We start from the raw sequence: 27,581 nt of genomic DNA, 5'->3' as shown, positions 1-27,581 counted from the left end.
AAATAGAAACAGGGAATGGAGGAGGCAAATAAGTCTGCCAAATGTCACAGAGTGGAATGGGAGCAAAGCTGGAAATGAATTGTAGACCACCAGACCCTGAAGCAACATTACATCTCTTTAACAAGGAAGGAGTTGGACCAGCAGGTATTAACAGAAACCTGGTGATTGGAGGCAGGGATAAAGGGACGCCTTCAATTTAAAGGCCACGCTTCAGCCCCGAGACCTATAGTCTATTCTAGTTGAACTCTATAAACTGGTTTAAGCAGAGAATGGATGATACATCGTCCCTCTTCCTGAACTGGGCTGTACTTCAGAGCTAAAGCTTGCAGGGAAGAAGCAATATCATTTATGAGACTGACAAACAGATTTGAAAGAGCCCTTACCAAAAAATACCATGAAAATTCAGGCACATGGCTCCTTTACTAGGGCTAAAAACAAAGTCAAAATTTTTTAATGGAGCTCAAGAACAAATTGCCCTAAATTGATACTACATTAGTCTCTGAAACGACCCAAAAGGCAAGGTGGATAGTGCTTGTGAAACAGGTAGGATGCTCATCATTTACAAGCTCAAGAACCCCTGTGGGACAGAAAGTCCAGGCGAGAAAGGCCATTTGTCAGTTTGCTTCATTTTCTTCTTGACAGCCGTGAGTGCGGAGTCATTGCCGCTGTTTCTTCCCTAAGTCAATTACTTTTCATTTGTTTATTTATCTTTCCATGAGGCATTGCTGCTCCAGGAAGGAAAACATTGTGGAAACGTCTCTCTGACCACTTGTCACTAAAACTCAGGCATCTCCCCCCAAGCAGCCCCCCTCTACTGCCGGCTGGTGGCTTGGGAAGACTCCTTGAAGCCTCCTGCAGAGACCGGGCAGGGTCCTGGGCATGGACTGTTGTCACCCCTCAGGGCTGAGGGGCAAACCTTAGCCTAAGTCTTTCGTGGGCACATGTAAGCAGTGTCATCTAAAAAGTTTTCCGTTTTTCAACATTTTATTTTTAATATTGCCCCAAACCCAGCCCTCTGGGGTGCTCAGGGGAAGGAGCAGCAGGGACACCCCTGATACATTGATGTCTCCCCAGCAAGAGCACACCTGGAGCCACTGCATACTGGAGTCCTCAAGGGTGCATCCAACACTCTGGAAAGGCTCAGTACAATCCATTTCGGATCTTAACAGCATTTAATTCCTTTAGTAAGCACTGCAGACAGTGATCTTCTCCATTAGCGCTCGTTTCTGTGCCTGTCACAGAACAAGCCTCACACAGCAGCAGGGTGTATGTCTTTCAAGACAGGAGTGCATTTTAAATCGCACTGGGTCCGCATCCAGCTTGTTCACCATATGTTTAAATTTGAAAGCACTCTAGCTTCAGCTACAGCTCAAAAGCAGACACATAATTTGTTTCACATCGAGGCACTCTTGGATATGCTTTTACTTCAGACTAGCAGAGATAAACGACTTGCTGGAAGATATCACTTGTAGGACAGAACATTTATATTGTAGAGACTAGAGATTTTTCTAAGGCTTTATTACTGCTGCAATGAATCAGCATTTGCTACTTGATGTAATCTTGGCAGCATGGCAACATGCTTTTTGCCATTTCGAAAAGAAGTGCAGAGTAGCTGTTTTATTTCAAAATAGCATCATTTTTTTTCTTTTAAAGAAGGTGAACATGTAGACCTATTACATGACAGGTCTCAGGATACACACAAAGGGTTTTACCTTTGGAAGGTGACTATTACAGATCAGATTCTGCATATTGCCATTTTTATTAAAATAGCTAAATATGAAAAATGCAAAAAGGAGAATTTCCAGTAAAAAAAAATTGAGCTTGTAAACAATTATACATGCTGGTATACTACCAAGTGCATGATATTTTATTGCATTATGTAGGTCTCTACAAATGCCCTTCTGTTCACTGATATAACCATTTGCAGGATTAGAGCCCAAAATAGTAAGTCTCTGATTCTGTATTTTCAAGTTAACTCCCACCCTGAATCTGTTGGAGATAATCCATTCTGTCTGATACAGAGCTAGAAATCTTTTTACACTGATAATACTTGGAAATAGCTTAGAGCACTGGACAACGTTTGTATTTTTTTCAGAAATACTGGACGATTTAGGAGCATAAGCACCTTTACCAGAGTGTGGTTGAACAGAACAGGATCTGAAACTCCACCACTGGCCAGAATTAACTGGAGTGGGGGATGAAAACGGAAAGCTAATTAATGAATTTATGCAATTTCAGATGCACTGTATGCATGCACACATGCACAGATGCTTAGTTTAGCACTGCTATTCCCTCTTGCCTTCTCGATAATCCTGCTGATGTTAAAGAATAAATCTTGCTCCCCTCTCTTACTTGCTCCCCACCCTAATAGCTGTTACCTGAAAATCTCTCTCTGCACCTCAATATTGTTCGCATCATCCCCTTAGCTGAAAACACTACCCAGTCTCCAGGTGAAAATCAAAAGGGTAGGAATTCTTGTTTGAAAATTACCAAAATTTACAAAAGTTAACAGCATTGATGATACATATGGTATGAATGATGCCACCCAAAGGGGAGGAAAAATGTTGCAGTCCTTCCCCAGGCAAGATTTACAGTGGCATCACTGGGACTTCTGCTTCAGCGATAGCTTGTAGAACTATAAAAAACACCTAAAAAACATTACAAAGAATATAAACTGAATTTATGACATAACAAATAATATTTAATATATAGCATTGAATGCATACACATCAGTACCAGTGCTGTAACAACAAAACAGAACTCATAAAATTAGCAGCAGTTTTTGCAAGTACAAAAATACACATTTTTTCAGAACATATATAATAGCAAAATTTATCAGGATATATTATACAAACTCAAAGCATTTAGATAATGCATTACTTTTAATATATTATATGATGTTTTAGATGCTGCATAATAAAATTACATGTGTTCTGCTTGCAATAATATATAATGCCATTTACAGCAATGTTAAACTATTCACAACTTAAACATGAACAGAACAGCCAACGAAGCACAATAAATGAAACACACAGAGTTGGGAGGTGTTAGTTACAAGCTTCAGCATTTATCTTTACATATTTTTGAGCTTATTTTTTTTTCTTTCTTTCGCAGTGTGAAAGAAATAACTACACCTATTGAACATACCTCAGAAACGTACAGAAAACAATACACTTATTCCTTGGAGGACAGTGAAGGTAATACCTATCGGTTTCAGAACAGTAGTATAATACCACAGTTATGGATTCTACGCTGACTTTGCACGCTACATCAAAACCACAAAGGACCAGGACCCACATCCGCAAGGCTCAACACACAAGTGGTCAAGGGGAGAGTCCCAGCAGGAACCCTGCTGCCTCGAGAGGCTCACAGAACAGGTCCCTCCTCTTAGTTCCTGGGACCTTATCAGATTTTTCAGGAGGTTTCTGTTTGCTTGCTTTTAGCAATTTTTATTATTCTTACAATATTCTTGCAAAGCTTTATGTGGGAACATTAACAGTTTCCTAGAAAAAGAAAACCCACGAATTCAGGGACTGCTCAATTAAATTTGAACAGCCTGTATATTAAACTTAAAATGAACACACACTAACACCAAAGGCATTTTCTTTATGGTGTTTATTTTAAGCATTAAGATTCCTCCGCAAAAAAGCTTTGGTCAGTCTCTTCAAACTTTGGATTGCTGTAATGCTCTCCTAGACCTCCTCTTTGATCTTGGATCATGAAGTCTCTCTTTTCCTGCGACTTTCAGAGGTAATGGCTGAATGTCAGGCTTAATCAAATAGCCGTCGACTCCTTCAGTAGGTTTCAGGAGTGCTGGCCTGCTGTTGGGCTCCACCAAGCCCCCCTCAGCCAGCGCCTCGGTAGGTTGTGGAGATGGTGGCACCCTGGTGGGTGTGACCAAATAGTCATCAGCCACGTCAGCGGCAGTCTCTTCGTGTTTCTTTACTGACTGAAAAGTGCTGATATCAAAAGGGGAGGAGGTTTCGGTTGGGGTAAACACAGATTGGTCTGAAAACTGAGAGAAAGCACTGTCCAGGGAGCTCATTGACGACACAGACGGAGATGTCCCAGGAGAAGACAGGCTAGAAGAGCTAAATCCTGAGCAAATATTTAATCCCTCTGGCGTTGGAGGCAGGAGGCAATGGGACAAGTCTTTCTTTTCAACATTTTGGTTTGTGTTGTCGCTTTTACCAATGTTAATCCCTATAATCAGGCTCTGATTGATAAGCTTTTGCCCTTCCATCTGCAATGACCGAAGCTGACGGAGATAGTCTTCATCTTCGTGAGACAGGACAACGTCACAGCTGGCTTTGCGCGCTGCCTTCTCATGACTGTTGCCACTGTGGGTGAAGCTGGGGGCAAGGAGGCCGATTGCAGGCTCTGAGGAGCGCCTGTGTCTCCTCAAGGCTTTGAGGACACCTGAGGTAGCTGCTGAAGAGAAGCCCAATGCACTGGAGCAGAGAGACTCCTTCTCTGAGTTTTCTTGTGAGGAAAACTTACGGTGTACATCAACAGAAATCGTCAACTGTTTCGATTTGGTTTTACTTTGGATTTCATCCACCTCTGTCTGCTCCGAATCGCCGTCGCTCAGGGTGAAGACAGACTCCCTGCTCCTGTTATCCTGATCTCGGTTCTTAATCCAGTCGCTGGAAGAGGAGTCGGCCTCATCGTTCGCCTCATTTTCCAGGCTGTCGTAGGAAGAGTCGTTCAGATGGAGGGAAGCCACATCTGCAAGGATAAACCAAGCGTTAGCATGGCAGTGACCAAACCACCCTGCGGACAGGCAGCTGCATTTTTTTTTTTTTTTGCTTTTACTTTTAGGAGCATTTGTCATTTAAAGTCTCTTCAAAGAGAAACGTCAGTAATTTCAGAAATAAATACTGTCTAAATTTGGAAAGGAAAAACTGAATGAGTGCTAAGTAGCAGTTCAGTCAAGAAACACAGGATAACAGGACAAATAGGGGTGAAGTCTCTTCTTTTTTTTTTTTTTTGAGTACTTCAGCAGTAAATAATCCAGCTGTGAACATTAATTTATATACAGAGTATTAAATCAGCAATTTATTGGATGTTTCTTTTTGTTAGTGAAAACATCATTTAACCTTTCTTTCCCTCTTCTAGGAAGATGAAGAAAACAGGGCATACTTCATGCTTCTACGGTCTTCCAGAAATTACATTTTTAAGAGCAACACTGTGAAGAAAGTTCCAGTCTCTGTTTAAAGTCACCTCATTTCAACTGAGCTGTGCACACCTGCACCCTGCTCCATATATGCGGTAATTGGTGTTACATTAAATCTCTTTTGCTCAGGGCTATGCTAAGCGGACTTATCTCACACTGCAGCAGAGCTCATGCATGGGCAGTTACCGTACCTCAATGCCTGCCTGAAAACTTGCTCAGCTGCCATAACCCACCATGGGTCTGAGCACTCAGTCCCAGCACAGCAAGATCAGAGAATTACAGAATGACTGAGGTTGGAGGGACTGTCAGAGGTCAGCTGGCAATCTGCTTCAACCCCTGCCCAAGCAGGGACACCCAGAGCAGGCTGCCCAGGACCACGTCCAGGCGGCTTTTGGAGATCCCCAAGGAGGAGACCCCACAGCCTCTCTGGGCAGCCTGTGCCAGGGCTCCGTCACCCGCCCAGCACAGAAGTGCTGCCTGGTGCTCAGAGGGAGCCTCCTGGGTGCCCGGCTGTGCCCATGGCCTCCTGTCCTGGCACTGGGCACCGCTGAGCAGAGCCTGGCTCCGGCCTCTCTGCACCCTCCCTTCAGGGATTGAGGGACACGGATGAGATCCCCCTGAGCCTCCTCTTCTCCAGGCTGAGCAGCCCCAGCCCTCCCAGCCTCTCCTCACAGCAGAGATGCTCCAGTGCCTTCATCATCCTGGCGGCCCTGCCTTGGGCTCTCTCCAGTATGCCCAGGTCCCTCTGGTACTGGGGAGCCCAGAACTGGACCCAGCACTCCAGGTGTGGCCCCACCAGTGCTGAGAAGGGAAAGATCACCTCCCTTGACCTGCTGGTGATATTTTGCTCGACGCAGCCAAGAATACCACTAGCCTTCTTAGCAGCAAGGGCACACTGCTGGCTCATGTTCAGCTTGGTGTCCATCAGGACCCCCAAGGCCTTTTCTGCAGAGCTGCTTTCCAGCTCGGTGGCCCCCAGCACATACTGGTGCCTGGGGTTGTTCCTCTCCAGGTGCAGGACTCCACGCTTTTCCTTGTTGAACTTCACAAGGTTCTTGTAAGCCCACCTCTCCAGCCTGTCACGGTCCCTCTGGATGGCAGCAAGGCCCTCTGGTGAGTCAGCCACTCCCCTCAGTTTCATGTCATCCACAAATTTACTAAAGGTGCACTCTACCCTATTGTCCAGATCACTAATGAAGATGTTAAACCAGGCTGGACCCAGTATTGACCCCTGGGGTACTCCACTGATTACTGGAATGCAACCTGGCTGTTCAGCCCGATTCCACGTTCTTCTACTCTTAGGGAGTAGAAACGCATTAAGAGTAGAAGTAGAAATGCAGCTTTAGAAATATATTAAGGGGAGACCTGAACTTCCAGTCAAAATCAATGCTATCACAGTGCTAGAGAAAAGAATATTGATATTCTGGAACACGCCGCATACCAGTCAACTACTCTGTTGGACATTTTCAGTCCCCAGTTCCATGACTTTTCTGTGCTAGGAGCAAAATCTGCCTGTCCCATTAAAAATCTGGAGAATCTCTCTCTTTTGATAATAAATAATGCTTTCAGCACTTATATAACGATGTGACAACTGTATTATAACCATTGTTGATCATTGGCTTTCTGATATTCTGAGAAGACATGCTGGGACACAAATTATATATTTGAGATGAAACCTTCTCCAGATTTCTTTCGTCCTTCCTTCCTTTCTTCCTTCCCTCCTTTCTTCTTTTCTTCCTTCTTTACATCTTTTCTTCCTTTCTTGCTAACACCCCCCATTTTTTAAACATAGTAGCTCAGATGACTGGAATAGGAACAAGGGATTATTTGGGACAGCACTTAGAGGTGCTCTAGCTCTGTGGTAAGCTGAAATCACTGACTATCGCCAATACTTTGGGTAAGGTGACAGAGACAACAGCAGTATCTGGGAAAGACATGTGAGTCGATCTTCTGTCTGGCTGTGTTTAGCTGATAGGATCAAAACAGCATCTGCATTACCTGAGCCATTTTCTCTCTTGCATGTCATCAGTATTTCTCCGAAGAGGGAGTTAATCTCCTCCCCAAAAATCCTGCAGCAATTCTCAGTGAGGAACTGCACCAGACTAGAAATCTGCAACAAAGCAATGGCAGAGAGATGTCCTGTCACTTCTTGAATTATCACATTCAGGGCAAACACACCGTGCAGAGGAAGAACACAAGCAACAGCCATCCATGAAGTGCCCTCTGTAAAGCAGTCTCAATGCAGAGGCTTACCCCAGACGACCTGCAGCAGACCTCCCCATGGTGGGCCAGCCTGGGGCTCTTGCCATGAGCTATCCCCGTGAGCTCTCCCGGCACACTGAGCCAGGGCACGAAGGAATGTGGCTCCACGGGGCGAACAGTGGGAGCCAGGGAGAGCAAGGTAGCATCTCCTGAGGCGTCATCCCATCTTTCCTGTTATGCCCTGTCTCTAGAGTTGTTTTTACCAAATGTTTCCCACATAACATCAAACTCCATCTTCTTCAGTAAAGGCAGATGACATTCATTCCCCACTGTCTCCTTCCCTGCTACCTTTTGCAATCCTCTCCCCCACCCATGTCCCTTTCTACCCTGGAATAGAGTCCAAATACTCCTGTCCTTCTTGCATACAGATTTGCCATTTTTGCTCTGTCCTGTTCAAGGCTACAACATTGGGAGATCTTTAGGGTGACAGAAGTCCTCTGTTAATGCACTGGGTATCTCTTTTTGATCTCTCTCCCCTTCTCCCAGGCAGATTATGAGAATGAATCTATGAATGTTTCTGTAGCCCTGATAAAAGGACAGGGATCTGAAGAGGTACTAACTATTTTCACATTTGTGGTTATTTTTGTTTAGTACACTGCAGTCTCCCACCTTTTTTGTGAATTCACTTTCCATATCAGGAGTGGAGGAAACAGGAGGCCAGAGCAGGCTAGGTGCAATGCAGATAGCTAGATTAAATGCGTTCATCTGGTTCTCTTCAGATCGCATTTCTATACCATGTAGTACGCCGAAGATGTAACGTAAGAGAACAACGTTAGCTCTGGGGAGCTGCTCTATTAACCTGAAAGCATATACAAATGTAAGTCTTCAAATTAGTGACTGGAAAATACCAAAGCTTTGAAGATAACATTTTCCACAGATACACACAAGTCAAGACAATGAAAATACAGGAACAGGGTAAGATGGTCCACTAATTGAAGCAGGTAGTGTGTTGATGGGGCGTTCTTGCTCAGCTGCTTGCCCTCATTATAGCACATCTCTAAACAGTTTCCTGGGATGCCACGAAATACCCTAACAGATAATTAGAATTACAGTCTGTCAGACTAATGAACCACATGCAATGTATGACATGAAACTGTGTTTCACCAAAGTTGCCTGACAGTTCACTATTCAATGTGAACTATCCGTTGTCACTACCTGCCATCGAGTTGCCATAGGCATGTATACACGTACAGAAGTACGCACGAGGTCAGCTAGTGTACAAAGCTCTGCTTCCCATGACAGAAACTTTGCCCACTTTCTGTTTTATATCACCTTCCAGTGTGTAGGATTCCCTTCTCACTATGCTCCAGTGTTTTATTTACAATTCCATCTTGGCTTCAAAATGGTCACTAAAATTTGAGATGAATGAGGGGGAAATATGAGGAACTGATTTCAGCTGCTCTGTCACCCAGCATGCACAGGTTCCCTGTGGATGACTCTGGCTTTGGTACCAGGCAGAAATCCAGATCTTGGACAGCATATTTATAAATATTATAAATATTTTTTTCATAAAAAGATATTTCATTTATTTACTGGCATTCACAAAAGGCAGAAAAGTGTGACAAAAGAGTCATAAATTTGCCCCATACAGGCTCTCCCTTAAATATAAATGTATGTTTAAATGCTCCGTTATATGCAAAGATATTTTTAGCATCTATTTAAAGTTGTGGTTTTTTAATTGCAGGTTGTAAATTGAATGTTTGGGATTCTGCATTCTGGGATATAATTTTACAGGAAGAGAATACAGAGAATATAAGTAACTCTACCTTTGGATGCTTTTTATCTTCTCTTCGTTATTTCCTTGATCCATCACAGAGACCCACTTATCACAGAGCTGGGATGACAAAATGCTGCCTGGGATGTTGCGAAGAAAATCCTTATCCAGAAAAAAGAAGAAGAAAACGTGAGCAGCTATTCTGGAGTGTGGGAGGAAACAGGAATAATCTATGCAGATACAAGAAGATGTATCAGTAGGACAGCACTAGCTGACAAGCGTCTTGATCCACAAAAAAAACATCAGAAAATCATCTGAGATAAAGACGTTCTTTGGATTATGCTAGAAGTGAAAATTTTCCTGACTTGTCCTCACCCTTTCCTATCAAAATAGAGGTACTGGGATGGATGTTTCATCTGCTGTTGTTTAACTAAAAAAACCCACCTGCGCTGGGGCCAGTTATTTTGATACTGTTTGTCTGCCTTTACTTATCACTTGAGTCCATCTGTAGCCCCTGTTTATCCTCCTCAGATGACAACCTTCAACCCCACCAGACCACAAGAACTCCAAGGCATCTCTGCCTGCCTTGTCCTTTTTGATATGGAGTATTTGTACCAGTCCGGGACAGTCTTCCTGCTCCTGTCTCCAAATAACTCAACTACTGGCAGGCAAACTGTTGAAGCTTGGGAAGAAGCCCAAATCCCACCTTCCCAAACACGTTAGGGTAAGAGACGCTATGGTGCACATGAATAACACATTTGCTCTTATGTGGTGACTGCCCCCATGCTCTTATAGGTGTGCCCTAAAACCACCAGCAGACACGTAACAGTGTAAGTCTCACCCATGAAAACCTCTCATGTGGCAGCAAGAATGGTTTTCTGTGGTAAAACTATTCCCCCAAAGCAATGCTTGCTGGAGAATGGCTATTACAATTTCTTTTAAGCTAAAAGCTATACATAAACAGATGTACTGTAATAAAATATGAAGAGAAATACGCTCCTTGTGGCTGCTGTTCTGCTGAAGGTGTGCAATGCTTTTTGCACAAGCAACATTGCTGTTAACATACAAGTGTGTAAGAAAAGATAATCCATGGGAAAAATAACCCCAGTATTTCAGGCAACACCATATGTTTGCAAGGGTCTGTGGTGTAAGATATTACTGATGAATACAGAAACAGGTCTGCAAATTCGCCTTTCCAGTATTTCATTGACTTTAAGGAGAGATTAAGAGAGTTGCAGGACCAGGATGTAACTGAGACCTCAGGAAAGCTGGCAGCAAAACAAGCTGACCAGTCCTCTTCCCCATCCTAATCCAGCGGTAGCTTCCTTCCGTGACCCTCATGTTAATGTGCCAGCCCATTGTTAATTCAGACTATCAACTCCCCTCTGGGCTTGTCCCTGGTGAAAAGCCCGACTTGTTTGTGCCCAAGATCTGTGCTGCTCTCACCCGAAAAGGGAGAAAGGAACGTTCTTCATGTACCTTAAACAAAGATGCTGTCACAAATATGGATTCACAGGCTAAGTCCACTTCGGCGCCTGAATCAAGCTTCTCCTTGAGCTCTTTGCAGGTTTTTGCACTTCCAGAGCGTCTGAAAATACCCTCGGTGGAAGGACCTTCTTGGTAAAGGAGGGAAAGCATGTCCTAAACAAAATCAAAAGGCAGAGGGGCTTTGTCAGAAACACATTTTATTGTCCACTACCACTGAAGTGTGGTTTTACCACTTTTGTCACAGGCAAGAACCTCTGAGTCCTCAAAAAGCTCACAAGTTAAACACAACTCAAGGCTCCCTCCAGGCCACGCCAAACTGCACAGCAAAGCTATGGTCCAGGGAACTGATTTTGGAAAATGTCCCTTCAAAAACACGGTGCCACCACTGCAGAGCACGAACCTCGTGCACAATCTCTTCCAGGATCTGTACCAGTTTTAGCCAAGCCACTGAAATAAATAAACACTGTGGTATGGGAAAAGGCTACCGTGTGCCTTCTGCAGCGCCCTTTGCAGGAAGACATAAAATCCTCCCCACTCATCAGTGTGTTTGATATTAGCACCGACCAGAGAGGAAGACTTCTGCTGCAACTTATCAGACTGAGGTCTGAAAAAAGGAGATGTTATCCAAGCTGGAAAGTGCTTCCTTTTTTAATATCCATCTGCACTTCCACATCAGAGCTGGATTTTACTCCCTTCTGCTTCTTGTGAGTGGCATTGCACCCCGCAAGCAGCTCAGAGGAAACAAGCAGATTTCTGCCCAGCTTCTAAAATAACACGAGGGCCTGATTTCTTCTGCTAAATAAAAGAGGAAAATGAGCAGAAATGCTCAAATCAAAGACCTCTCCCAAGATAGGATGACACAGTTTTCCCCAGCTGTTTAATTCTCTGCAGCCTCGTTTGGGGTGCCTCTCAGACACTTCTCCGCAGCCGCGTTCTGAGCAATGTGGGATTTGTCATGTTTGTCTCTTTTGAGGGGAAATGCACGTAGACAGTCTCTGAATTATGTGCAGGCACACGGTGGTCTGAGGGCCAACTTATCAGAAGGGATGGTGGGGGAGAACCTGTCATCATTAAACCAAGTTACTCCAACAGTAACGGCCAAGCAGCAGCATGTGGTTTCTTTCAGAGTCTGGGCTGTAAGGTCAGTCTTCCTGACACACAGCAATGCAGATATCCCTCAGGAAAACTATTTTCCTAATCTTTACTTTCTTAATGCTTCCTCTCACTCTGCGGAAGTGGAAAGCCACTCGCGGCTGCGCAGACACGTCAGAGCAGCACCTTTCGTGGCAGCAGGACTCGTGGCAGCATTTCCATTTTCCTTGCAGGGACTTACTGCTGTCAAAACAGACTGAGCTCCAGTGCCTGAACAAACACTTTTAAAATATATTTTGAATAAAACACCCACAAAATAAAACGGGGAAGGCCCCCTTACAATAGTAAATCCAAAAGAATTACATGAATGAAGCTACTGGTGTAAGACAATTTGGTGTAGCAGTGCCTAAAAGAGAGCCCTTCAGCTGTGAAAAGCGAGCGTAGAGCTTTGCAGCAGGGCTATCAAACATGCCTGCAGCATTCATCCCTGATGTTTCCCTTCTCTTGCAGGTGTATCCCACACAGTACCTCAGATGCAGTTTTCCATTCTCCAGAGACGCATGAGAAATCAAAAGCGAGTTATATTTTGGGCATAAACACGGTGTTTTAAGATTCAAACCACAAAGTCTACCAAGCTCCGATGCTATACTTAGTAACTTAGATATGTTAGATGTAACTTAGATATGAATCTCTGAATATTTAGGTTTTGGAAAAATTTCCAAAATGCAGCACTGGCTCCTCTCTTAGATGGGGAAAAAGAGAGACCAGATTTTTACAGAGTCCATCCCTGGCAGTCTTACTTAAATAACCTAACTGATAAAAATGTACAATTCCCCCTCAAAGGGAACTAAAAACCAACACTATTACAAGACCCAAAAGTCCTGGTATGATTCACTATTCAGGCAATGCTAAAGCAGCACATCAAGCACAAGCTTTGGAGACAAACCATCTGTTACTATAAACTGATGTAACCCCACTGATTTCAGTGGGGTTCTGGCGAGTTGTGCCAGCTGGAAGGCAGTCTGCTAAGAGCAAGGGCCCAATCCTGCAGGGATCATGGTGGGCGCTCTTCCCTCCCCCTCCACAAACGTTTCAATTGCTGCATTAATAACAGGGCAGTCCTCAGGACACCCTCCCGACCAAAAAATGCCACACATCTATCTTAATTGTGCCTAGGATGGGCTCTAGGACGTTTCTGATGTCCCTGGACTGGGTGGGGAGGGAGTTTTGAGCACCCACAGCACGAGCACTTGCTTGACACAGGGTGAACAGATGCTGAGGTGTTCCTGAAGCCTCCAGCCATCGCAACCATTTTTGCAGTGGCAATGCCAGATCAAAAGTGAGGACCCAGAGTGCTGGGATGCCTCCAAGAAAGGCTCTGAAATTGTCTGCTTAAGGACAGGAGGCATTTCTACGCAAGCATGGTCTGCCTGCACTGGACAGCAGGCACAACCTGACTGGAGTCGGGGGTTTTGCTGAGACCTTGGGAGTGGTTTAAGAAGTGTGCATGAATGTGGTGTGTATTTACACCGTGTGAGTGAGGATTAGGGAGCCAGCCGTACAGCATGGGCTGTAAGGAAGCAACAGCCCAGAGCAGTCGACCCACCACACGCTTCTCAGGCTGTCTGGTACCGACCAGGCCTGATCACAGCATATGTTAAAAACCAGAGTTCTTGCTGGGAAGCATAAATGAGGCTTCCTTCTGTTTGCTCTGCTCGAGTAGTTTCAGTGTCCCGTTTACACCGCATCCCCACGTTCTCAAAGAAATTCCACCACTGTAAGAGCCAGCCCCGAGCCTGGGACTCACCAAGAGAGGTTTGGGCAGGTTGTCATCCTCACAGATGGCTGTTAGCAAGAGGCCAAAGAGCTTCCCAGGAGCAGCAGATGTTGAGGAGAGGGGCACATTGTCCAAGTGAGTGCCTGGGCCACGCCAAAAAGCCCAGTTTATGATAGATCTTTTCCTTTTAAACGACTTCTGGCTTAAGTCTGGGAAAAGAGAGAGGTGTTTATTAGAAGAAATGCATTTCAATTCTAATTCCAGTATTTGTTTTGCGGTGGCTACTATGGTTTCAAAGGAAAAAATGACACGAACCAAACCAACTCCTTGGCACCCGGCTCAGCCTAATCCACCACGTGCATACCTGCGTGTGTGTGTGGAGACTGCGCTGCCCTACCCACAGTCTTGAGAGGCTCACCAAGACCTGCACTGCACGGCTACAGCACAGCACCAGCGCCTACCCCTCAGTGCAGGATGGTGAACCTCAGCCCAGCGGCTTCCCGTGGAGCTGGCCTGTGCCCAGTGACTCGTTTCCTACCCACAGGTGCGAACCACAGACCTTCTCCGGAAAAAATGGGTAAAAAAACACCACTGTCCTCACCTTGGCTGACCGTCCGGAGGCATCCTAGCTCCACTCTCCACAAGTAACGCCAGAGAATCACAGAATCATCTAGGTTGGAAGAGACCTCCAAGATCACCCAGTCCAACCTCTGACCTAACACTAACAAGTCCTCCACTAAACCACATCACTAAGGGCTACATCTAAATGTCTTTTACAGACCTCCAGGGATGGTGACTCAACCACTTCCCTGGGCAGCCCATTCCAATGCCTAACAACCCTTTCAGTAAAGAAGTTTTTCCTAACATCCAACCTAAACCTCCCCTGGCACAACTTTAGCCCATTCCCCCTCACTGACTGGGTGAGACGTTGTCAGGCTAGGAGAAGCCGCCACCTTTGCTCTCCTCTCCGCAGAACTAGCGTGTCCTTACTGACCACGACGCAGGGATGGTGCCTGCCCTTTGATCGACGCTTTCCAGATGGCATTTCAGCATGCTGCCAGCACACTGATGGGCTCCATTTGTCTTCATTTATTTTAATGTATTTCATTAGACGGCTAAAGAGCACCGCTAATTGAAGCCCTTGTTCACAGTGCATGAAGAAGGAAATACTGATGTTAAGACACAAAGAGTTTTTTAACATGACCTCTCTCAACATCAGCGAGTTAAATGCTTCTGAAAAGCATGGGCTACTGTTAAAGGTGAGTTGACGCCATTTATGATGGAAGTGCTAACTGGGAAAAACTTACTCCAACATACTTTTCCTTTTCTGAAGTCTTCAAAGCCACTCAGCTTTGATTTAGTAGCTCACCTACCTTATGCACCTTTCTATCAGCTGGTTCTTTCACCTGGTCAAACATTCAGCTTTCTGCTGTTGTGGAGGGCAGAGGGTAGAAGCAAGGCTTGCAGAAGCATGGATCGCAGTATCATACCACATTTTTTTTCTCCTGTTCTTCGTTACATGCATTTTTTAGCCCCAATAGTGATTTTCTGTTATACATCATTCCATTCTGGAAGATCATGCTCCCTTCGGGAATGGGTGGAAGTCTTTTCATTAGAGGTTTACAGGATGAAAAGTTGCAGTTTTACTCAAAATGTGAGCATATGAATGCTAAAGCCCGATGAAAAATTCTTTTCATAAAAAATAACGAGGATATACATTTTAAGCAGTCCAAAGCTTCATGAAATATGAGCTTGGCAATGTCTAAGGCTTTACTTGACACATCATGTTTTGGGAGAACATAACTAAGAAAAACTTTCAAAACAACATTTTTTCTTTCAGATGAGCAGGACATGAGCATGTGACTGTGGTTTGCCTCTCTTGCAGTTCTAGTCACCCAGTCACAAATACATTTTGGTGGGTTTTTTTTCTTTTTTTTTTTCTGGTAGCCCTGTAGATCTGGCAGGAGTAAAAATTAAGGAGAGGTCCTATTTTGGAGACACAGGAATAGCAGAAATGAAAAAGAAAAAGGGGTCTTAAAATGAAGACCTTAAAACAAAGAACTTTTCTTAAGTCTCTCACTGTTTGCTCCACTCCAGAAAGCCAAAGCCCAAATGGACAAGGCGACCGAATGGAAATTGTGCTTAAATGCAGCTCTCCTGAGGCAGGAGGAAAATTTTAAGTGGTGTTCTTCACCATACCAGGACAGAAACCAACAACTAATGCACAGCAGTGAAATGCCACCTCGCACAAAATCAACACTCACCAGTGACAGAACTCATGTGTTTCCTATCCCTGTTTCGAAGGGGACTCAGAAGTGTCAGGGTAAAGAGCAGGTGAGAAAGGGAGGACGAGAACTTTCTTCTCTTGACTCTGTGCAAAGTTGCATTGGGTGTCCAACCTCCTCTCAGCCAAGACAGATGCACAACTTCCACAGGGAAACACCAGCACTGTACCCCAGGCCTTGTTATGGGGGAAAATTCTAAGCCCAGAATCAGAATAAAGCAACACTACTTTGGTTGCAGATCTTGCTCAGAGCTCACGACAGCAGCCGTCTGCCTAGGGATCAATTCTATGCGTATTTTATACTCAGGGAATTTAGTCCATTCATTGGTAGTGGCTCAGCCACCCAAGTGCCATTTCCTCTTCCCGTAGACTAACCAGAAACTTCCCAGTAAAGCCGCAGACCTAGTTAAAAACCTAGCAGCCATTCTGACCAAATCCCTTTCAAACAGTTTTCAGAGACCTCCTTCCCGTATTGAGACCAACTTGCTTACATTTTGCTTTCTCTTTCACAGATGATTAAATAATAATCTGGACGACAGATGAGCCACTGACAGCAGCCAGTTCTTTCAAGTTAAACTTCAGGCAAATCAATATTTACAATATTTTTAGACATATGTTCATCAGACACAGCCGCCTAACGTGGGGCACGTTGGTACAACCGGGCGGCTTCCCCCTGCTGCCTCCAGGGCCGGGCGTTCAGCCCAGCGGTTCCACCACCACAGGGTAAATGTCACCCTTGGCCAGGTGACATTTGGTTAAAAATCTCATGCCTCTGAGCTTTCCAAGGGCACATGTCGTGTCTGCATGAGGGTTACAGTGAGATGGCTGCAGGCGTCAGCTGAGAGCCTTGCTGGAGGTGCTGCTCAAATTCGGTTTCCAAGTTGCTGATTTTATTGCATTTTAAGGAAAAATAAACAGAATAATCTCAGCGCTCAGGTAAATCCCAGAATAGCAATCCCTTCTTGAGGAGGAGGTAAGGCCTCTTGTCCCAGTCTGGGACGGATTTCTCTTGAGGGAAGGACGGAGGAAGGGATGGAGGGAGGGTTACACGGCACGTGGGCAGCAAAGTGTGGGCTCCCAGACCCTTCTCCCTGTGAGTTGCCCTGCACGTGGTGTTGTGCCTAGTGGTCCCCGACAACACCGCAGCTCCTGGCTCTCTGATCAGAAGACAAGCCCCAAACCAGATCACAGCCTTGGCTTGCACACAGGTACCACTTTCCATTTTCCAAAACCAAAACAGGCGAGGAGGAGGCGGGAAGAGCACACCGAGCAGCACGATAATCTGGTCTGCAAGCAGCCAGACCTACGCATCACTCGGAAAGGTTCTGCCAGCCAAGGATGAAAGCAGAAAAAGCCTCTCCTCCTCCTGTGTATCCCATCCCTGGGCACGACTCGCAGCCTGCCCCGGGCGTCTGCTGCCCCAGCGCCAGCCCGGCCTCCCCTCCCGCGGCTCGCACCGCGCTGCTGACAACACATCTGCGCTGGGGCTTTACGGGGCTGATTTGCATTCCTATTTTCTCTTGCCAGTCAATGTCAGCTGCCAAGCGGGGCCTGTAAACCTAATTACACCCCTTCGCTAGATTGCCTCATTCTTGAAATATGCCGTGAAGTAATATATGATACAAATTACCGGGGGGGGGGGGGTGAATGAGCGTGGAAAGGAAATTAATTTATATAAAATGCAATCAATTTCCAGAATAATTTGTAATAGGCACTGATATAAACTTGCTATATTTAATTTCTAAAAACATTACAAATGGATTCTACTCATACGTTGTGGGAGATCTTGGCTATTGGGGCTTGCATAGGATAATGAAGTGTGCTTTTTATTCGTATACAGTCATTAATGGTGAGCTAGGGCAGAGCTCCTAACTAAGCTTAGTGTGATAGTATGTTAAGCACAATAAATACACATTGTGGGATGCATCCTTATCATACAGCATTTGTAGTCTAATGCCCCAGTCCTGTCAAGATCTACTCACTTGTTTTCATAGAATCACAGAATCACATAAAGGTTTGGGTTGGAAGGGACCTTAAAGATCTAATTCCAACCCCCTGCCATGGGCAGGGACACCTCCCACCAGACCAGGTTGCCCAAAGCCCCATCCAGCCTGGCCTTGAGCACCTCCAGGGATGGGGCACCCACAGCTTCTCTGGGCAGCCTGTGCCAGGGCCTCACCACCCTCTGAGGGAAGAATTTCCTCCTTATACCTAAACTAAATCTCCCCTCTTTTAGTTTAAAACCATTCCCCCTTGTCTTGTCGTTGACTGCCCGAGCAAAAAGTTGCTCTCCATCTTTTTTTATAAGATGGAGAGCTCATGTTTTACTCACAAGCAGTGAGCAGTCACTGTGTCATTGACAACAGAGCGCAAAACAGAGAGCAGGTGCTCATATTTTTGCAGGATCAAGGCCAAAGGAAGGAGAAAATATTACTATCTTCATTTCGATGAGAGAAATGAAATAAAGAAGTTGTATTCACTCACTTCATCTAGGTTCTCAAACCCAGATTCATGCCCAAATTCATGCCCAGGCTGTGCCACGTGAGGGATCCTGCTGAGGGAGGTGGGTACTTGTTTAGCACCTTGGTCAGATAAAAGATGTTGCCAAGTGTTGCATGGGAATTCTGTGCCAAAGTGAAGCCTTGACTGTGAACCACAAAACCACCCTGCCTTGCTGTAGAGCACAGCGAGGGCTGCAGGGAGAAGCTCTGCTAACAGACTTCAAAAAAAAAATGCAGGGGAGAGATCTTGTCTTTCTTTTGCTGGTTTTAGAGCAACCCCTTGACAGGCAGTTTGTCAAAATGTACCTTAACAAAAAAACGGCACACATGCAACAGCACGCTCAAATCAAGGAGAACTACACCGCAAAATCCCCGTGCAGCTGGAGCGAACATCTGCCCACTCCTCTTCACTTCCCACCCCCTGTCCCAGCGCGTTGGCTTGCCGCAGCAGAGCCAGGACGTGGGCAGGCTCTGGAGGAAGGAGGCTGGCGAGCGGGGCGACGTACCGTGCAGCGGCGGGCACTCGGCCAGGCGGCTGGGCTTCAGCACGAACTGGCACTGCAGCTCCTGGGGCAGCTGCTCCGTCAGGAAGGATCCCTGAAGCTGCCGGGGGCAGGCACAGTGCTTCGACCCGTGGGGCATCGCGTCGCGGATGTGGCTGATCTTAATTCCAAAGGGATATTCGTGGCCTGTGCAAAGAGGAATTGTCATCGTCTGGGTTGGATTGGCCGGAGACTTGCAAAACTCCCATCTATCTCAGAGGGAAGGCAGATTTTGCAAGCTGGCCAGCAGCAATTTCTTGGTAACCTCAGAACTGACGCTTTTCTGCATGTTTACACTGGCACAAATCATACACTGGCTGATATGGAGTTACTGCGTTCAGTGTAGCTACACAGATGTAAAAGGAGAATCAGATCTATTACAGCTGTATCATATAAAAGCCCGTCAGAAAAATACAAGTGGCTATTTCTGCAATCAGCGTTCATTCTTTCTACTGCTTTACTCGCGCTGCTCCAAGTTTAGGTACTCGCTTCTCACACGCTTCTGGCAAGAAATGCGATTTTGGGAGCAGTCGCCTGTCAGATTTTTGCTGAGCACGCAAAACCAAAGAAATCCAGTGTGAAAGTGATCTCCCCTGCCTCTCCGTGGTAAGTGCAACCACCTTCGGCGCAGCCAAAAGAGACACAATCGCGGTTCCTGTCTGAGGCTGGGACAGGAAGGAAGCGTTAATCACGGGGCTGATGCAGATGAGCTGCGGGCTGCACTACCCAGCATCTTCAGGGACTACACAGAGGCAATTCATTTCGGGGGGAGCTTTCAAAAATGCCACCAGAAAGATAGTTTTTTTTGGACTCGTCCAAAGACGTGCCAGTTGAAATGTATTAAATCTGAAGCTAGGAAGTTTTTGTTAGCTTGCACTTGGACTTGAATGCTGCTAGCAGAAGAAACAATGTTTGTTTGGCATTATAGATGGAGTGAAACTGAAGCACAGTTGAATTCTGCTTCTGATGTGCACCTATGCTAAAAGCTGGCCTCATTTGATAAACCTTTGTGTAAATATCAGGAGCAGCATCAGTTTACTGTCAGGTCCTTCTTTTCCACAGACTGTACATTGAATTTTCAGGGAAAGAGGGTCAGACAGTTAAAAAGGTCTTCCCCATCTCTGACCTCTCTGGTTCTACATTTATAATCACAGCTGTGATTTTATCTGACTAAGCTACACATAACGGTCTAAAAGTCAAAGTCTGGTACGTTTCAAAGACAAAACAGCTTGCAGTGTCTATAAGGTGCACAGGTTAGACATTTTATAAATATTAATGTTGTCCGACTCCAGCAAAGCAATTGTAGTTGAGGCTGCTTTGAGAAGGAATGCTAAGATTTACCGGAGTTAGATTTGCAGGAGGAAAACAGAAAATCCACATATTTCTCTCGTTCTAATCGTCTGTGAACTCTTACATAGCACAAGTAATGCGGGCTTCTACGGGGAAGGGTTCTTAATAATGGGAAGGGATTTATTCTCCGTGAACCACGGGCCAAAATTAAATCCCCCCATCCCACCACTTCTCAGCTTTGAGTTGATTCCTGGTGAGGGAATGTTTTCAAAAGCATTTGAGAAAGCGAACAACCAACAGTTTGCTCCTAGTCAGAGGGGAGCTGTCAGCCAGGAAGAGAAATACAGGACTGGAAAGTGCTTCTTGAGTTGTGGAAGTAGGGAATGTTTCTCAAAACTCTGCCGAGTTGTGCTGAGGAGGGGGGCAGAGTAAACAATGCTATGGAAATGGAGGAAGAAATACGGTAGAGCTGGACCAGCTCCAAGGAAGGAGGAGGGGGAGCGGAGAGGCTGGATCTGTACAAAGACTGAGGCTCACGCAGCTGAAAACAGCAAAAACGGTGCAGGAATAAATGAACTTTTTCCAGTGGATATGACACAACCAGACACAATTGCTCTTCAAAACAAAAGATCAGCATCTGACTAGCTCCCCAAACAGGCAAACTTGCATGATGGGGAAGTAAGAGGAAAAACGGGGGGAAAAAATAAAGAGGAAGCTTCACGTCAGTATTCTCTGCATTTCTTGCTTCCTTCAGCACTAAAAACTAATGAGTGAATGTTGAAAAATAAAATCATGCCAACAGCTTACCAATGAGAGGGTACGGAGCATCTTCTCTTCCTGAAATCACCCACAGCTTGTAGTCTTTTTCAGAGCCCTATGAAACCAAAATTAAGAATAAGTTTCTCAGCCATTACGAATAGCTTTGTGTGAGGTTTCTCACAACACAATACCCACCCTGCCACTGGCATCAACAGAGCCCTGCTTACATTCATGGCACCCAAATTTGCCACCATCCAAGTTTCTGAATTCTGTCACTTGCAATGCAGTTTGAGCAGCCCTGGTCCATCTCTGAGCTGTGAGAGTGGCCAGAACCCATCCTCTCTGGAAACACTGCGCAGCTTTCTAAGGGGGTTATCTCTTGGTAGGAAATGGGGGGTGACCTGCCCCAGTTCTTGGCACTGCTCCTGGATGCAGAGGGGTTGAGGTTGCAGCCTGCCAGGACTCAGGATTGCTTTTGAGGCCTAACCAAGGTGTAAGCCATGCTGTCGGTGAGTCAGTCCCCGTCCCACGTGCTTCCCTGCTCCCAGGAGGCTGGAGATGAGGCAACCTCCAGCCCGGGGGAGAGACAGCTCTGATGGCCCCGCAGGGTTACAGATAAGCAGGACAAGGTGGAGGCCTGTTGCAGAGCACAGCATTTAGGTTGGAAATGAGGAGACATTTCTTCTCAGAAAGAGCAGTCAGGCACTGGGACGCGTTGCCCAGGGAGGTGGTGGAGTCACCATCCCTGGGGGTGTTCAAGGAAAGGTTGGACATGGTGCTTGGGGACATGGTTTAGTGGGTGACATTGGTGGTAGGGGGACGGTTGGACCAGATGATCTTGGAGGTCTTTTCCAGCCTTAATGATCCTGTGATTCTATGTGGAGTACAGTGGGCCGCTCATGTGAGCTAAGATGACCCTTCAGCTCTATCCTCAGGATCAGGGCAATCACATCCTTTGGGATGTGTCCTGGCACACAGGTGCCACCAGCCTCTCACCTGAGACCTCAGCTCCACCACTGTCCCCGCTTCTCTACGCCCCCTGCAAGCAGGACGAGCTCAGCCTCAGCAGTGAAGAGCATCCCATGCTGCACGTGGGAGGATGGGACAGGGCAGGAGCCCTTTCACCTGCAGTCAAGCACCTACCACAGGGGCCAAGGCAAGGATGGCATCCAAGGGATTCCTGTAACTCAATGCTGTCCCAAAACAGCCTTGCTGGCCCTTTGATGCATATGTTTTGTGTTCAAGGACTTGAGAGTGTTGGGTGGTGCTTTAAGGCTGTTGAACCCTCTTTTAAAATTCACTGCGGAGAGGATAAATCAATCCTACATCAAAGGAGACAATTTCCAGAGGATCGGAGAATGTGAGCAACTTTGGGAAAAGCCCTGAAAAACTGCTGATTTGAAAGCAAATTCTAAATACTGCCTTTAGCACAAATATACAAGACAATGTTACAGTTTAACTGAAGGAGGAGAATGGCGCATTATTTCAGATATGACAATGAGGCAATAGAGATAGAAAGAATGACATTTAATATAAACCCCTCTCAGGACAAAGAGTAACAGCATGCGGATAAATACACACATGAAAAGTGATCTCTTACACCTTAAATCCCTTTTCAGTAACACTGCTAAATCAGGGTAATTGAAGTCTACATTTTTCTGGCTACAGAAGGTGATAAATACCTAGTGCTGGCATTTATTTAGCCCTAAAATTAAACCCTACCTCCTTTTAAACAGATTTGCCTACTATCTTGCATTGTCTGGCCCTTTACCCAGTGTCCCCAAAGCTCTTGAGGCTCTGCTTGGTGCACGCACCTGGTGTAATGCCGATATGCCCTCTAAAATAAAGCCTTTGCAGTTCGCTCTCTGACTGACAGAGCTTTCTGGGCCGTATTAGCACTGCTGTTAAGTTAGCTAGCAGGAGGCAAAAGGAAAATAAATAGGCTTTAGAGACATCGCTGGAGCCTCAGGGCAAGCTGCCAGGAGCAAATAAATACAGCTGAGGAGCACAAGAAAAGGTATTTACTTTTCCCTTTAAATGTATATATGGAAGGGTTAGTGGCTGTGAAGGGGAGGCAGGGGAAGGGGAAGAGCTAGGCAGTGCAGTTTCAGGAGGCAGAGTGCTCATCTCCCAGCTGCAAATGTTGTCCTTTATGGGCTTTGTGAGGCCATTTGTCAGTATAAACGTGGCAGTCGCAGAAAAATCAGCAAGTGGATTGTATGGAGAATACACAAGTACGGAGCTGGGAAACCCAAGGCCCTTCTTTCTGCTCCTCTTGACCATTTGGAAGAGAGGCTCGATGCCATTTTGTAAGAACTAGTTGTCATTTTACCAGAGAAACCACAGAGGGAAAAACCCTGACGCATTAAAACAGAGTGAACTCAGCAAAAGTAACAGCCCCATTAATCACCCAACATGTGAAATGTAGTTTTTATAATTGCCATCGAAAAGTCACAGAGCTCCTTTCAAGTGGTTCTCTCTGGACATAAAAAAAACCCTTGAGACGGTGCCTAAGGAAAAGCTCCCTCGCAGTTAGAGCAATCCTTGGAGGGGGCTGGGTGTTTGATTGATATACAGGCTACAGCTTAATTTATTTAGCTTGTCTGACTCTACTGCTAATCTTGTGATCTGTCTCTAATGAAAAAGGCTTTATGCTGTGAAGATGCAGTGAAAAAATGTACTATGTTACTTGGGCACATAATTCAGTGGGCAAGATTTTACATCTTTCAAATGGCTTTCATTTTTTCCCTGCTCTAAATAAAAACGTAGAAAGGAGGAAAGGCTTGACTGTGCTACATACAAGAGAACACAAAGCTGAAACCGAACCAGCTCCTCCTCCTGCTCACCTCAAACAAAATATTCCTTTTTGATATTACCATTTTCCTGATTTTTTCTGCACATGAAATGAGGAAGTGCAAACAATACCTGTAAAACAGGTAAAAAGGAAACATCCTAATAAAGACTTGCAGTTGTAACATAGCACAGTCTCTTGATTTTGGTTGCACACTGGGGGAGACAATGGGCTTGATTTTAACTCACATCATGTTCTCTTCGCCTCTATCACCTCCAGAGCTACCTTAACCAGACAGACTATAGGATCTTGAGCTGGGGCCACAGCCCTGGTGTAAATCGGATGTCGGAGCCATAAAAAGATGGGATAGAAATTGCTGTGCCCAGGAAACACCAAGCTAGAAGAATAAGCCCCTGGATGTACTAAAACCTGTATAAATTAGGGATAATGAATGCTAGGGAAGGTAAATTCTGAGACTGCTCTAACTTTGGCTAGGGGTCCCTGGAAGCCTCAGGGAAGCACAAGAGTGGCACTGGGTCAGACTTGTCAGAATCCTTGCATCGAGATGAACATATGCATCCAGACCGACACATTTAAAAATACCTTGTTACCCAAAGAGCAGACTGACAGGCCAGTTAAAAACCTGTCATCCAGGAGCTTCTATGTCCATCAGCATTGGGTAGAGTCACATTGTGAAACGATGGGAGAAAAAGACTAAGGGAGTCAGACTTCTTGTCTCTGGCACTGATTCCTGCTAACACCTGAGGCACTTCCTTTTCTGGTTTAGAGAAAAGGGAGCTAGTTTAGACACTACTGGATCTACTGGGAATAGCTGCATCTACTCAGAGCACTATTCTGAGGTATCTTAGGTATCCTGGGAAGACCTCTTTCCACATAGTTTCAGGCCATTGCTTAAATTGGGTGCATTCAGATTCTGTGCGATCACCCGGTTACATTCGTATCTCACATGACACTGAAGATCCACGGATATTTACAGTGTCTGATCTGGACACTTGAGAGCGGCGCTTGTATTTGTAATCTGAGGACACAGCTGACCATGAGCGTTTGCATATTTGGAAACTAACAAACAAGCAGGTCAGTAGGTTTTCTGTTCACACTGAAGTATGCAAAAGGAGCTGCATCAAATTCTCAGTTTTTGTGTCTCAACATCTCCTCTCATGCATCAGCAAAATAGATTTAAAAGCAATTTCAAGTATGACTGATTCCTTACAGGGATGGGAGTCTTATTCAACACTTTTAAGGCATTTGATTATCTCTGGAGGTCTATATATTAACAAGGCCCTTTTGCTTCATTTCAACAACACTGAGTTGCTATGATAAAGGTTTTAACTAATATTAATATCCTAAAACTTGGAAAAGGTGCAAGAGGAGATTTGATTATTAAAAGTGACTACAAAAAGACTCATTAAAACTGGTGCAAGTACTTACAGAAATTCCCAGCTGCTGCAGGGCCATGAGAATTACATCATTTGCTGTATCAACATTGGTTACAGTTAGGGTTTTTGACTGTGAACAGAAAAAAGGAGAAAGTGGTATTAAAGATTTGGATTTGCAAAGAATATCTGAAGTCCAATAACTCTGCATAATTCATTGCTGAAAAAAAACAGAGAGTTAAAATTTTGCTTCATAAGTAAGTTACACCACAGAGAAAGACCCAGCTGCCTGAGACAGAGCTTTGATTCCTCTGCCTCATCGTACACTTTCTGTATTTGCTCCCTGCTTCCCCAAGAGCTCCATCAAACAGGCAGAGTGCCACGATTAGTCGGGACAAGATGTATGCAAGTTGCCTTTGGAAAAAAAAAAAAAGAAACATTTCAGTGATTTTTTTTAGTGAAAAAAGAGGTTCTCATATCAAATGTTAATCACTTCCTTCCTTTTCTATTGAAGATCTCCCTGGTAAGAAAACACTGTACATAGGCTGTTCATCTCTATATCCTTTGCCACCTTCTATATAGAATTCTCAAAGCTAGATTTTGGCTTAATACCAGGAACACTTCCTCTTGGTAATCTGTCCTCCTGTTAAAAACACTGCCTCGCTAGCATCCTCCTGACTCTGCTGACTGGCAGATCAGAAAAGCATGGGGTGGCATAAAGCCCCTCTTTCTAAACAGCTACGGCGCCCAGCACGAAGGGCTGTGCTTTGTGTTGGAGGAAGCACGGCTTTCTGCAAGGCAGCTTTCCCAGAGTGAGACTGCAGCACCTGCTGCCTGGCGCCAGGCTTATCCCCGTGCAGCGGGACACCGCTCCCTACCTTCACGCTGCGTCGAGCTCCTCCGCAGGGCTGGGCATCTCAAGCACACCAGGATTAACGCCTCCATCCCCAGCCCCGCCAGGATGTGGCAGTACCACCGCCATCACCTTGCAGAGGCAAAAGTAAGCGGGGAGGGCACGTTCAGCGTGCCTTCTGCTGGCGTCATCACAGCTACCCTGGCCTCAGGCATAAGTTATGAAGCCCTCCTGATACACAGGCAAGTTTGGCTCTGCTAACGAGACTACACAGCTGCTGGATTGGAGCTGGGTCGTGGCCAGCGTAAAGCCCTGGCAGAACAAATGCATGCCCGCTTGCAATAAACCACCTAAACCGCCTAAAGAAAGGAGGGTGGCAGAGCCAGGATGTAAATATTCACTGCCAGTCCCGGGACGGTTTGCTATACCCTGCTGCTCTGCGTATTTGTATCAGTTTTATACTGGCCACAGGATGTTCAGGTGAATCGACCCCCTGACATTCTGCGTTTAAGAAAGATCTGAGCTGTACTTGTGTGTAAGTCCCTGATGGTAGCAAGCTGCCATGGCAATCAAAGGAAAGTAGTGAGAGTACTGTATATCTTGCTTGAGGACATATCTGAACGCTCATACCATAAAAAATTTAACATTTGCCCAAAGCAATGACATCTGGCTCTCAGGAGTAGGTCAGCATATTTGCATAAGTTTTGCTCTGGGCTAGAATATGATAAAATGGTTTGTGCCTTGCATTCACCATTCCCTGTCCTCCAAAACTGAAATAATTCTTGGGCATCTCCAGCTGCTGTAGCACAGGGAACACAGTGCCATAAGAACTATTTGCATTACAAAGTTTCCATCTGCTCCTCCACTGCTTTATTACTGATAATAGCTAGACTACAGTGTGTCGTTTCTAGGACTATCAGGATCAGAAAAAAACATATTTGGCACATAAGCCAATTATAGCTAAGGAGAAAAAGCATACAAAAAAAAATCACACAAAAAACAACAAAATTCAACATGAATTTTGAGTACATGCACACCTTGATCTACAGTCCTTCCTTTGAACTATCACAACGATTATTATTGCTCATTAACATTTCTCTTAGCAACCCAGCAATTCTATTATAATTCACCTTAATAATGATTTTCTGAAAAAAAGGCAGCTTTTTTATGCTTCTTTCTGTGCAGGTACAGGATTCTAAGCAGAGAGTCACTGTTGGACAAAGATCTCCAACAAAGTCTAACTTCCGTGAAAACTTCTCATGTTCTTGCAAATGCTCTTTAGGCTTCTGAACATGAAATATAGATCTTAAAAACTCAGTTTGAAAGAAAGGACAAATGCCTAAGAAGCAGAGAAGAATGGATGGATTATCACTAAATGTTAGGGTATCCCTAGGGAACTGCCTACCTTCAAGAATTTCCTTTAAATTGGTCAAAAATGGCTTAGTAAAAAAGGTGCAAATCACCCTGTGGACAATCTTTCTTTACCAATTTACTTTGCACCTACAACGTACCAACATCACTGAGCTGATGAAAACCACGTTTAAGGCAATTTCAGAGTGTTCACATACATAGCTTTACTGATTTACGATCATTCTAAACAATAAAACAACACATTGCAACTTTGCAGAATTGAATGAAGGCAGCTGTGGGTTTAAATC

At 45.2% G+C, this 27,581-nt stretch overlaps 1 protein-coding gene across 4 annotated transcripts in view; it reads right to left on the bottom strand.

Moving 5' to 3' along the window:
• Positions 1 to 2,679: 2,679 nt before the first annotated feature.
• The window catches only part of ARHGAP20 (Rho GTPase activating protein 20), a 61,968-nt gene continuing 37,066 nt past the window's right edge, over positions 2,680 to 27,581 (bottom strand). For all 4 annotated transcript variants that reach the window (XM_080580375.1, XM_080580377.1, XM_080580376.1 and 1 more), the window contains exons 7-15: positions 25,126 to 25,203; positions 20,934 to 21,000; positions 18,801 to 18,983; positions 13,540 to 13,718; positions 10,632 to 10,793; positions 9,205 to 9,314; positions 8,048 to 8,237; positions 7,175 to 7,286; positions 2,680 to 4,728 (exon numbers count right to left, since the gene is read on the bottom strand). In XM_080580375.1, coding sequence (XP_080436501.1) covers positions 3,665 to 4,728; positions 7,175 to 7,286; positions 8,048 to 8,237; positions 9,205 to 9,314; positions 10,632 to 10,793; positions 13,540 to 13,718; positions 18,801 to 18,983; positions 20,934 to 21,000; positions 25,126 to 25,203 — 2,145 coding nt within the window. In that variant the 3' untranslated portion in view covers positions 2,680 to 3,664. The remainder of the gene's footprint in view (positions 4,729 to 7,174; positions 7,287 to 8,047; positions 8,238 to 9,204; positions 9,315 to 10,631; positions 10,794 to 13,539; positions 13,719 to 18,800; positions 18,984 to 20,933; positions 21,001 to 25,125; positions 25,204 to 27,581) is intronic.

This window comes from Anser brachyrhynchus (genome assembly GCF_964034855.1).
Source record: "Anser brachyrhynchus genome assembly, chromosome: 1".
Classification (NCBI taxonomy): Eukaryota; Metazoa; Chordata; class Aves; order Anseriformes; family Anatidae; genus Anser; species Anser brachyrhynchus.
The sequence above is the reverse complement of the archived record's forward strand: the minus strand, read 5'-3'. Positions and strand labels throughout refer to the sequence as shown.